Raw genomic sequence first — 13,157 nt, 5'->3', positions numbered from 1 at the left:
TTAGTAATATAAGGGTTTGAACCTTGTTTATCATATATATATATATATATATATATATGATAAACAAGTGATAAATGACAATCTTCTGAACAAGTATTCATATATAAAATATGTCTTATGTTATATCAATATGTCATGTAATATTAACTGCTCGAGTATGTTACAGAGATAATTCAATTTAGAATCAAATCATAAAAAAATTCTTTAGTTTCCATGTAAAACTGAAAGAAAGAATATACAATTAAACTGATCGATATTGATATATACATCTTAATGATTAAAATCACCGTAAAGCTCTTTATGATCACATTAAATTATCATAGAGAAAAAATTTTAATTCATTTTGCGCGCTTTGAAGTTGAAGTAGGATGTAGCACGTTATTTTTTCTATATCAATAATTATTCTAACAAAGAAAAATTGCGAGCGTCACCGATGTGAGTTTATATTCACAATTACAAACAATATAATGTACGTCATTCAATCATAATCTAATAGAACAAAAAAGATTTATAGATTTGTAAAGACTTTTCTCAGGTTTTGCTCTATTTTTGCTTTTAATGAAAAAAAATTCTTCCTAGATTATATTATTACTCGAGTAATGCGAGGACATGTATATATCTTATAGTTAGATAAATTGGCTGCATTGATGGAGCAAGATGCCATATAAATACAAATATTTGTACATAAACGCTACGCGATTGGTCCAATCGTAATTAAACCAATGACACACATATATTTCTCTTTATACTTTTAGTATTCTCTATATAAATTAGATATCATATATGTTGTTGCACATCTTCTCACTTAATAATTAGGACATCTTGTGTGTGAGATTTTCCTTTATATATTTATTTCTTTCTTTTTTCCTTTCAATATTATTATTCATAAAAAACATTTTTTAACTACATTTAGGCAATATTTTGCATATTTATACATAATGAAAAATATAAATAAAGAAAAAAAAGAACGTCTTTTTCTTTACAAATTAAATAAATACAAGCAATTGGACGTTCTAACATTAATATAGCAAATTCTGGGCATATAATTTTTAAATATCACCTTTGGAAGGGAAGCACAATTTTTTCTAACTCAGAAATTTTTACAAACGTGCGAGATTCAATGCGCAAAATTTATATTATAGAGAAGATTTTACGAGTAGAGCTACACTTGTATCTCGCTAAAATCGTTTCAGAGATAGATTTAGATATATAGGAGATTTAGATATATAGCTCATTTTCTTATATATAACATTCTGTAAAATTCTTTCATTCTTGCGATTTATATACAAGAATTTTTGTAATTGGCTTTATATTACTTTCACTACTTGTTCGTTTCTTGTTTACCCACAATAACTCTGAGACGATCCTAATATAGAGAGGCTTCGTCTGCGGATATGACCGGTTCCTCATCGCTCCAGTCGCTGATTGCTAATCCTATTGATCCATGAAAACTTTGTGATCTTGCTACATGGCTAAAATCAAATATAAATATATGTAACATATATGTATAATATATACATTGAATTATGGGTAAATAAAAAAAAACGCAAACATCTCACATTTTATTTACATATTATCTTATCAAAAGAAAAGAAGCTTTATTAATGCGTGTTTATATCGTACAATCGTTCATCATAGCTGAAATTGGCTATTTGATCACATTTCAATATTAGATAAACAAAAATGATTAAATAGCTATATATTTACAGTCAATTATAACATTTCTTCGATTATCTGTTATGTGATTATGGCATTATAATTGGTAAAATACCAAATGGATAAAAAAAAAGAATGTAAATGCAACATTAAAATAGATGAACTAATGCAGAATTAGGGCACACATAGTATTTTTTTTTCGTCACTTTGGAAATCTCAATTTGAGGAAAACTCTAAGTCAGTGCAATACAAAAAACAAGCATTTGTGTCAGTAAAAAATGTTTCATATTTTTAAGAAGCAAAAGAGATATATATTTTGAAAAAAAAAAAAAAGAGAATATATATATATATATATATATATATTTTATATAAATACTTTACTGCACACACAAAACAAATACAAAGTAGAATTAGAAACCATGGAAGCGACGAGGGTGTATCATATTTAGCTATGAATATATGTATTGTAATTAACATGGAATTTATAGATATTTTAATTATTCTTAATAATAATTATTATTATATTTTAATATTGCACATATTTCTGTTGTGTTTTGTGGTAACATCATAAATTGTAATTTTGGTTAACAAGATATTTAAAAACAAAATAAGAAATTGTTTCAAAAGCGAACAACATATAGTTTTTGATTTGTAACTTGGCAATTATTAGTAAACTAACATGTCAAGTATTATATAAAGTATTAGAAAGTCCTTGGTATAAGGGTGACTTTTTTGACAATTCTAATCAAAAGATCTTTCGTGTCGCTTATACAGTTGCCATACACTGGCACAGAGGTGAAGGTGTTTCCATTATGGGCTGCTGTGGGCATCGCTATTTTACTTGCACAGAGCAGCATATCCGTCATTCTCGCCGGTGGTGTCGGAAAAAATGGCTCCACCGTCGCAGTAAGTCAGCTGAAAAAGTAGTGGGATCACATTGTGTAGTGCACTTTTTTTTCGTTTAGTATGTGATTTAGGCCCATTTAAATTAATAATGTATTTTACATATATATTATATTCCTTAGTATGAGACAAATTGTATGATTTGAAAATAATAGTAGAATTTCATTCTTGTAGATGTGTATCATGATGGGCCTAAATCTAACAGCGTCGTATAAAATTATTCATCATATTATTATATTTTCACACTTATGTTGATATTTGTTATACCACACTTCTTCCTCACAGAGAAATCTCATATACATTCCTATCTATTGCTTCCTCCATTATATTTTGCAGTTATATCGTAATATATGAATCTAATTTTATTGTTTTTCCAAGTTTTTCACGCCAAATTCTCTTGCATGCATGTTACAAAGCTGTAGAAAAAAATAGATATAAAAAAGCTGATAATGAAAAGTGCTATGTATCGCTTATGTGCTATTAAAATATTTATCCCATAGTATTTTAATATTGCGAGTTTTATTTTTAATGTATATTATATTGCATGTGTCAAATAAAGCTATATTTTATATTGTAATGATAATTAAAATTATGTTTTTCCTATAACAATATTTATACTTAATCCATTTTTTTCTAAATATTTATTTAGAATAATTTATCTATTGCACTAATTTGAGTAAATATTATATTAATTTCTACATATATTTTTTTTTTAGATTTAACATTGCTTAACACATTTTTCTTTATATATGCAATGTTTTTTCTCGTTGAATGCACACACAACAGTAGTATATTTGTGTTAATAATATTATAATTGTTTCTTGATTAATATATTTTTACATCAAATATACATTTAAGCAATGTATAAGAATATATATATCTTTCTTGATTAATACATTTTTACATTGAATATACATTTAAATAATGTATAAGATAATTTTAGTATGTATTTATATATATCATATAGGTGTAGATATCATATTATTATCAGCAGATATTAATTTTAAAGACATTTTTAATTAACAAATTTTTATTTAAGCTTATTTGATCAAAATATATACTTTTTCGTCGTTTTTTATAAATATAAAATAATCTCTGTATATAAATATAATACTTTTAAATTTTTCTGCATAAGATGAATTTTGTTTTAGGGAACATCTGTCTTATCACCAATTATACCATTTAGTTTCGTGATAGTACCAGCTTTTATAATATATAGAAAAAGCGCTGAGCATGTCTATGAAAATCATTCAGCCTTGTACATACTTGCGTTTGGGATGGTTGCGGCCAAAGTTACCAACAGATTAGTGGTACGTATGTATATATCAGTATTATATATCGATCGTTTGTAAGTATTCATATAAATATCGTGTCTCATATATCTTATTATTTTATCAGGTTGCTCATATGACCAAAAATGAGATGCAATATTTGGACAGTTCTCTGATCGGTCCAGCTATGCTGTTCCTCAATCAATATTTCAATTTTTTCATCAAGGAGTATTATGTTCTTTGGCTGTGTTTCGTAAGTTGCGCACTTCTTATATCTATTGACGATTCGATCCTACATGAGATTCAGATTTTCAAATAACTATATAATATGTTTAGATCTGGGTTACTCTGGATCTCTTTCGGTATAGTGCTCAAGTGTGTCTTGAAATATGTGATCACATGAAGATTAAGCTATTCAGGATACCATGCGACCATCATACAAGTACTACTCAGATTTCTAACGCCGCCGAGAAAAATGGTACTAATAGGTCACAACGTAACAGATTGCATAAGAAACATCACTAGAGTCAACTAGTGATAATGAATGCTCTGTATGATTCGTCTGACGCGCGTGTATTGTATAAAGAGATTGTATTGTAACAAAGTATAAACATTTGACAAGTTCCGTGTATATAGATATTCGAATAGTACAGTTCATTTATTATCACATTTAATTTATGATTTGTTGCGTTTCACAGACTAGTAAGAATAACATTTGCGATTAAAGTTTTGATCGAACTGATTAGAGCAATTATTATGAACTTTCAGTACAGTGTACTGTACATCAAAATAAGAAAATGTCTCTCGATCGTGTAATAAGAATAGCATCCGCTCCATATAAGATAAAAAAATTATATAATCTACTATGCAGGAAGAGAGATACGATGTACACATAAATAAGGATGGCTATATGAGGATGTTATAAAGTTTTTTTTTATATCAATAATTATTAATCGAAAATTTTTTAATATGATAATTTATCTGATTTCGATATATGTACCTTCTTCATTACTGTAGGATTCTTGTTATAGCATAATAGAAATTACGCATCAAATGCAAGATTAAAAATCAAAATGAGAAGACATTATTCATAAATAACTCTAGTCGATGGAAAATTAAGGTCAGATTGTTTTCTGAATGCTACATCAAATTAATATTTTTTTAATATAATGTAATAAGATTTATGAAATTCTTTTCATCATTTAATACAGTATTTAAACAATTTTATATAATGTGTTTTTAAAGATATCTTGATACATTTTTTACTTCAGTTTATCAAAGAACGCAATTAATACATTTGGGGATATAAATTTATTTGTATTTGTTAACAGAAGTTGTACAATATATCAAAAAAGAAAATTTTTTTCCCTTCGAGATATGTTTACCAAGTATAACGAATTGTATGAAGTTTTTTTCAAAATTTAGTCTGAAGTTCTTTTCAATATTTTGATAATGTGGAATGTGCGTCATGAACATTTTCTATTTCTGCTTTCATGCGTGTGTCTGTGTATTTGATAAAAAAAAACAATTTAAAAAGAAGATAGGATAAATTGAATTATGTGAGATACATCAGAATATACAAAGAGGCTAAAGACAGTTATAACTTTGCACTAGATACGTTTGTTTACTTCTATATTGTATGACAATAGATACAATTAAGACAAATATTTTATTAAAAGGTTCTTTATGTAAGTGTACACACACATTCTAAGACACGCGTATATATATATAATATATATTTTAAATATATTACGTATATACATATACACATTTTACACAAAATGTTACAAGCAAATGGCAGATACATGCTTAATTATTATTTGTATAATATATTACATATGTAATTTTATTAGAATAATATTTCCTCTTGTGCTAAATAATAAGTAATTAAATTTTTATAATACATTATTAAATTTATTAGATATACAAACTGCAAAAACTTGGTATATAATAGATATTCGGAATGTTCATATTCATAATTTTTCTATTGTACTATTCTTAAAGGAATGTTACTCTAGGAGGACATAATATAACAAAGGAAACCTTTCCTTATTGATAAAATATCTCAATTGCAATATAGTTTTTTTTTTTTTAGATACATTAAAATGTTCCTTCCATTTTTTTATTGTGATTTAACAAAATGCGCGGTCGAAAATAATTTTAAAATTATTTTCCATTTAAAAGCATTATATTATTGTTGTAAATGGATGAAGTAGAGCAGATAAATGATTAACTATAATTATATTTTTGTGAAGGCAGTACTATAAATGTTACGTTAAATGAAATGTAATTTTATCGAACTGAACTGTATTTCTCGAGTTTTGTTTGTTCATTGTATACATTATATATTCTGGATAAATGAATTTATACTATAATTATTTTTCATTCTAATTTAACCAGACTCGTTAAAAGTTTTTTTGGAAGAATCAGTTTATTGAAGTCGTACTCGACAAATCTAATGTTAATTGTATTGCATCATATTTAGAAAATTATGCTATTTAAAATAAATTTTTTAATTTATTTATGGAAATGCAACAATAGCAAAAAAATTTTACATATTGTGGTGCATATTCCACTTTAGAAAAAGAAAAAATTGGTAAAAATAAAAGAAACAAATATAAAATTATTATTATTCACAAAATATCACACGAAAAGTTAATGTGTGCATGTCTTCTGCTTTTCTGCTTCATCTAAAGTCGTTATTTGTGCAAAATTTGCTTAAGACGTAACATGAGAAGGTAATGTGATTATCATTGTGAGAGTCTATGTTGGGATAGATCGATTAAAATATAAATGTTTTTTTCTATATATTAAGAAAATGCATCACTGATATAAATATCTTATGTATATCAGTGTAATATTGCTATGTATTATGTGTATATTACGAACAGTGAACTGTTATCAGCTTTTTGCACGTTTTCAAATCGTTATTTGCATGTGCATTTATGTTTATTTCTAAAGGATTAACTTCAATTCATTTGTACATCCACAAGATGTAAGAATTAATAATGTGTATAGCATTACCTTTTACATTTAATAGATTATTAATCTTTTTTTAGTAAATTAAAACAAATTGCAAATCAAAAATTGATGTAATATAATTTTATCTTTGTGCAGTATTAATTTTAGTCGGTGTAAGATGAATAGTGTATGTGGCAATTACTTTAAATGTGACTATATAATGATAGTTATATTGCATGACAAAGTTTCTTTTTTCAGTTTTTCACAATCAGAAGAAATTTTATTCCTCTAGTATTACGAGTAAATTATAAATTATTTGTCTCGTGTAAATGTATGAAGAATTTTTGCATGGCTTTTTTATTTATGTAGCATATTATAAGTCAGAATTATTTTTTGCATGTTTTTCTGCCTGCTGCTTGGATTTTGTCTTCAAGTTATTGCGAGAACGATATATGAAAAATGCCAGAAATGATGTATATTATTGATACAGTAGAGTGCTATATACATGTTTTTCGCAAAGAAATTGAACATTTGATTAGATGAACGTATCTGGGATTGAGAAATATAGAAGCGCTTAAGAGAAGAAAGGAATTTATGTTCTCCGATTTAATGTGGCATTTAAATGTTCCTTTTTTATCTTCATTATTGCATATTTTTCGCAAGAAACAAACTAATTACTCCTTTGTCGTCATTTATGCAAATTATTTAAATCTTTGAAGATGCGAAAATAGTTTTGTAGTTTTATCACGAAACGTAAAAAATGGAGAACGTGAATCTCATTTCTATACTCTTCAATTTTGTTGTATGTGAATTCTCAAGTGAGTCAAATTTGAATATCTGTCAAAACATGCTGTCAAAGATATTAAGTATAGAGAGCATTAGGATATATGTGTCGTATGTTTGTATTCGTTGGTATGCATGACAAGTTTTGTTCACAGTTCACATGATGGTGGAGGAAGAGCCGCTATTAGACGAGGAACATCATTACGGATCTGATACGACCGTCGACCTCTGATATTAGCGATAATAATATTGTTAATCAGCTCTACATTCTACGTTCTACGATTTAAAACGCAATAACATCCGATTGATTGTAATAGGCAGAATAATAAGGCGTCATGTTAATTATCGTCGCGCTAGATTATCGTCTGATAATGTTACAAACGATAATTGCGGGAATACACGTGGCGAAACACGAGGAATAATTTATGTATCTTGTCTTACGAATACACGAGATATATCTTGCATACGTGTGCTTGCGTATAAAAGAAAAAAGAGATATCTCTCGCATCTTTTTTATGACGCAATATTATGTACATTATTTCAATAATGCGGACGAATATATATATACATATGCAGAGATCGTAATGAAATTTTTGACGGAAACAGTACAAAAGTGTTAGCAATACAATTGAGTCAATGATAATGATACGTTCCGACGTGTTTGTAACAATTGTACCGAGCTGCATTTACGAGTAAAATCATTTTTTTTTTTTATTATATTTGTACTTGCTCTACGGTATTACTTAAAGGATATTACTTAAACAGTTGTATAGGAACGAAAAGATAATTTAGCGCTTTCAAATAGATGCAATCTTTAAAATAGCGAATTTGAAGGTATTTGTAAGAATACTATACTTGTATTGTGACGGAAATGTATGAATGAATTGTCGCGCTGATAGTTCGTTAAAAAAAAGAGATCTTTTGAATTTTTGAGATAAAATATTGATACATTTAACTTGTTAGATGAATTAATAAATATCAAAATTAAGTCTGATGAAATGTAGAATATAAGATTAGATTAGATGGAAATAGTATTTTGACTAAATATTAAAACAATATTTGATCTAGTGGTTCGTCGTTTTAATATGATCGCTCGTAATGCAGGATTAATTTTCTTTTAGGCAGCGATGTAGAGAAATAGAACTATATAGTTATAGAACTATATAGTTGGAAAATCAGAAATATATTTTATACAGAAATAGAATGATATACATAAGGAAAGGTAACTCTCTCCGAAAGTTTGCAGGAGAATGTTGAATATACCTGTATGTATAAGCTAGTAAACGAACACTACAGTATTATGAATGTTAATTATAGTTTTTGAATTTTTTGATGAATCTTTATATATAGAGATATATATCTATCTCGATTTTATTATTTGTGTGAAAATTTTGTTTTTAACCAAAAATTAAATCTAACGAACGAATTAGATCTTTACTTATTTCTCATTAATGTTTAAGGAAGATAATTATCCTTTATCGGGCAAATAATGAAATATTTGCGATCTAATCTGTGGTGTTCGCACAGCGTAAGATAATTTGCTATCATGCTGTATATATATACAGATACTAAGATATTTTTATCTTAACGCAATCGTAATTTATTATTCATACTCTATTTAATAAAATTTATACGAACGTAATAACTAATTTTCTTTTATAGATTTTCCTAAAAAGATATCCCAAGTTTGTGTGAAGAGGAAGCGGAAGAATAGAATATATTAATTTCTAACTATTTTCTAGTATTATTTTTCTCGAAAAATTTTAAGTCTCGTATAGAAAAAACATTGTATTCCTTCCGATGCGTGTATTTTTAATCTCTCTTTTAATATCAAGCATGTTACATCGAATGATATATTTGAATATATTAAAACGGAGTCATCAATATAAATATATGTCTACTAATTGTCGCGGTAGAAATAAGCGGACTCTTATTATTCATCCGCGTTATTTGCATAAGCTGCGCGTTTCGAAACGCCACCAACCCCCGTCGTCTACGACCCCCCATGAAAGAATTTCCACGTGGAGCATTTTGGACACAACCGAAAACAAACGTCGAAGACGGCACCCTTGTCCTTCATCCTGCCTTCGGTCCGTCGCTTTTACGTATCGTCGGACTCGACCTAGTCGACCTAGACGCCCGCAAGCGGCCCCGTTCCCATCCCCGCCTGTCTTCCTCCACGCACCCCCAGACATTCAGCTGAACCTGACGGGGCGTTATTGATCCGGCTGGTGACGCTGCGCGAATACGCCAACCGGGCCAAGGGACGTACTTCTGGATATGCAGGACCGAATTAAGAAGCTTTAAGTTTTTAAGCTCTTATTAATTGAAGAGATTCAAAGCGATACTGAAAAAAAAATGGAAACTACGCGTTTCCCAACTCGTTATGGAGTTTGCCATAGTCTTCTGGGATAAGTGTAATTTAAATTTTTTCTTTCATTTTTTATCGGATGGATTGGATTTAACATGAATTTAAGAGATGACTTTTGGGACTAAGCTCGAGGAAAGAACTAAAAAATCACCTGTCGATGATTTAGAAATCTTGTTGATCAAATATCATTCTATTAAAATATCAAGTAGAAAGATGATATGAAATATTAGCTAGCGATATATAAGAAATACGAGAAATGATGATTTGTCGACTTTATTTGATCTTATTGGATTGAATTGAGATAGAATGTTCCTGCAATAAAAATATCATGAATTATGAAAAATGAGATTATATTTCTATTCTCTTGTAAAGTATATAATAAACTTAAATTATTTTATTTATAATTAGTCCTGCAACGAGTAATTTTTTAATTTTTTCTTTTATTTAAATATAAAAACTAAGAATGCATTATGTAAACTAAAATCATGTGATGAAATTATATTTTTAAAATCCTTGGTATCACCAACAAATTATTAGCCACATTCTTTATATCTTTTATATGAAAAAAAAAAGATCAGTATACAATTTAAAATATATACAAAAGAATAGATACGATCCACATTTTTCTTCATTTTATAAAAAGAGAAATATACGGTCTGCATATCATACATTCTATATATTTTATATGAAAAAATCAATATGGTCTAATATAGTCTATATATATGTAGAAAAGAGTTCAAGGCAATTCAGAGCTGAAAGCGCTGGCTTGGAGCCAACATGCCCTGTTCATTAATCAGCCACGCTTCGACGGGCTCAGGTGACGAAACGTCAGAGGATATGCGACGATAGTGCGTCCCAATGGAAAAAGCGGAAGAAAAGAAGAAAAAACAAGGAGAACGGAGCGGGACGTTCAGCGCCGTTACTGGAGGCCCGAGACGTCTGCGCCTGCTTAGCGAACGATCGACGACGGCGCCGACGTCGGGACGGCTGCGGGATCTCCGGGGCGCGTCGACCAGTATGATAGTGTGATATCGCCATTCGGCTGATGCGGGCGGAACATCGTTGTCGGCCTGTCATTTGCATGGCGATCGGACGAGGACGTGCGGTCATTTTTTCACGTTAACGTGCACCATAAAATGTAAGTGGAAGAGAAAACGTTCTTTATCGCCGCGATTTGCGGACGGGAAATTATTTCCCGATAGATAGAATGCAACAGAGGTCAATCTAACGCGAAGCAATCGTAGGTTTTTTTTTTCGTCCACGAGTTTTTAACACGTTTTTATTTATTTATTTATTTTTTTATTCGAAATTGATCGAAATTTGGATGCGCGAGTCGCAATTTCTCGAAGAGGTTTCCCGGGTAAAAATATTAAGTAAGAAAGGTAAAACTAGCTCCTGATAGAGCTCGTTCGTAGTTTGGGATCGATGCGGCGTCGTGTGCGTTCTTCGCTAATTTTCCGCAAATAATTAATTAAATTTTATCGCGCGCAAGTGATTGAGTTAAGTTCCTCAAAACGATCGATGTGTGCTATTTGCTCTCTGGATTGCGAGGTGAGAAATTATCTGCCATTAGCGTATAATCGCGCTATTAAAAGTCGCTTTTCTTGCTTTTTCGAAGATTAAAGCAAATTTTCTCCAAATTAATTAATCGAAATTTCTCTGCGTAGATTGCGATTTTAAAATTATTAACATCGATGTGTACTCCGAGTCGATATTACGATCGAATTCATTTCGGAGTAGCAGCTTAACAAGGTCAATACTATCGTGTGTGCCTTATCAAAACAGGTTGGCCGCAGATGGTACTATTTAATATCGCAGCTGAGTACAACTTTCCGACCTCCTGGAGAAAATAATTCCGGATGTTATTATTCAGTGTCTTCGCATTGTCTCTCGATAATTTCAGTTGTACTTCAGAAACGTGGATCGAGTAATTGTAATTGAAATGCGTTCGAAAAGTTGCAAAATTTTGCGAAATGTTTGTGAATTGTTCTCAATGGATTTTTTAATTTAATTACTCTGAGATTTTCTTCCTAATCGATTTTATAATGAATTTTATTGTCGTATTTAAGACATTTCTTCTGCTTTATCTCTTTTCAATATATCGATTTCTTTTATAGAATCTTCCATCTTTCATAATCTTTCAGATTAATGTGTAAAAGCTCGTAATCCACTTTTAATCATGAGATTAGAAACCTTGTTAATGCTACACATATATATCGATTTCAAGTGTCGCGAATAAATTTATATACACATGAAAATACATGAATGTCTCTTTGAAATTGGAAAATTTAGTGTCACCATGCGATCTGAACTTTAAAATTGACTTCCTCAAATTCTTCTTTGGTGCATCATTCTAAAATTGAAAGATTTATTGCTATAATAATATAGTACACTTTTAGGAACTTGAGAAGTGATTTTTAAACGTATATAATTTTCTCAACTCTTTTAAGTGTCGCTCTTGAACCTTTGAATTTCTCGAGTTTCTCTCCTATAAAGAAAAGAATTAATCCACTGTCACATTGAATTCTCAAATCGATTGCCTCTCATTCACCAAGGTAAATAGCGCAGAAAAATGTTTAAAGAACGAGAAAAACTGAAAAGAATCTAAACATCTCTAGCGAACTTTTCAGTCAAATGCGATTCAGTCCTTGATATACTTGAGAGACCGAAATGTTCTTAAAAGACTTTGCGTTGTCAAAGACTCTATTAACGTCGAGTCCGCATACTGTTCCTGCCGTTAATCGTCTGTCGTGCGACTGTACGATGTAATCATACGGAAGTACGTGGCCTCGTGTCCACACATGACGTTTGCTTTCTCGCGTTATGCTACGGCGCGAAATACGAGAAGGAGCTCAATATCGCGAGGGAATTAAACGGGGCACCGGCCGCCGCGCGCATGCAATACCCGCTCTCTTTCTCGACACGGTGACACAGATATCCTTTTGGGTCTTCGGAATCATCGATCTCGGAGTTCTCGTTCTGACTGGTTCCTACCGGCCCTTTATCGTCGCTCTGCGTAATTTCCGCTTCTCTCATTTGCTTCGATAAAGTTTGCTTTGTTAAGAAATTTAACTTATTAATGTGTGTCCCACAATTCTGAAATAAACGTGCTAATGTAATTATATTTTTTAATTAATCTTGATCATATTATAAGAAAATTTTGTATAAGATATATGGAGTTTTTAAAATTTTGTATAAAAATAGAAATAATG

General features: G+C 29.8%; 2 protein-coding genes across 13 annotated transcripts in view; both read left to right on the top strand.

Annotated features, from left to right (window-relative positions):
• Positions 1 to 9,216, top strand: part of LOC115239699 (cholinephosphotransferase 1) — an 18,012-nt gene extending 8,796 nt beyond the window's left edge. For 3 of the 5 annotated variants that reach the window (XM_029814375.1, XM_029814393.1, XM_029814401.1), the window contains 5 exons: positions 2,431 to 2,562; positions 3,711 to 3,869; positions 3,958 to 4,083; positions 4,167 to 4,308; positions 7,730 to 9,216. In XM_029814375.1, coding sequence (XP_029670235.1) covers positions 2,431 to 2,562; positions 3,711 to 3,869; positions 3,958 to 4,083; positions 4,167 to 4,308; positions 7,730 to 7,806 — 636 coding nt within the window. In that variant the 3' untranslated portion in view covers positions 7,807 to 9,216. The remainder of the gene's footprint in view (positions 1 to 2,430; positions 2,563 to 3,710; positions 3,870 to 3,957; positions 4,084 to 4,166; positions 4,309 to 7,729) is intronic. The other 2 variants (XM_029814385.1, XM_029814368.1) reach the window with 1 other exon arrangement.
• A 1,637-nt stretch (positions 9,217 to 10,853) lies between these two features.
• LOC115240678 (MAP kinase-activating death domain protein) overlaps positions 10,854 to 13,157 on the top strand; it is a 28,523-nt gene continuing 26,219 nt past the window's right edge. For 7 of the 8 annotated variants that reach the window (XM_029815992.1, XM_029816003.1, XM_029816011.1 and 4 more), the window contains exon 1: positions 10,854 to 11,083. The gene's annotated coding sequence lies outside the window, so the exon portion shown is untranslated. The remainder of the gene's footprint in view (positions 11,084 to 13,157) is intronic. The other variant, XM_029816021.1, reaches the window with a different exon arrangement.

The sequence above is a fragment of the Formica exsecta genome, unplaced genomic scaffold (assembly GCF_003651465.1).
Source record: "Formica exsecta isolate Colony F162 unplaced genomic scaffold, ASM365146v1 scaffold117, whole genome shotgun sequence".
Lineage (NCBI taxonomy): Eukaryota > Metazoa > Arthropoda > Insecta > Hymenoptera > Formicidae > Formica > Formica exsecta.
The sequence above is the reverse complement of the archived record's forward strand: the minus strand, read 5'-3'. Positions and strand labels throughout refer to the sequence as shown.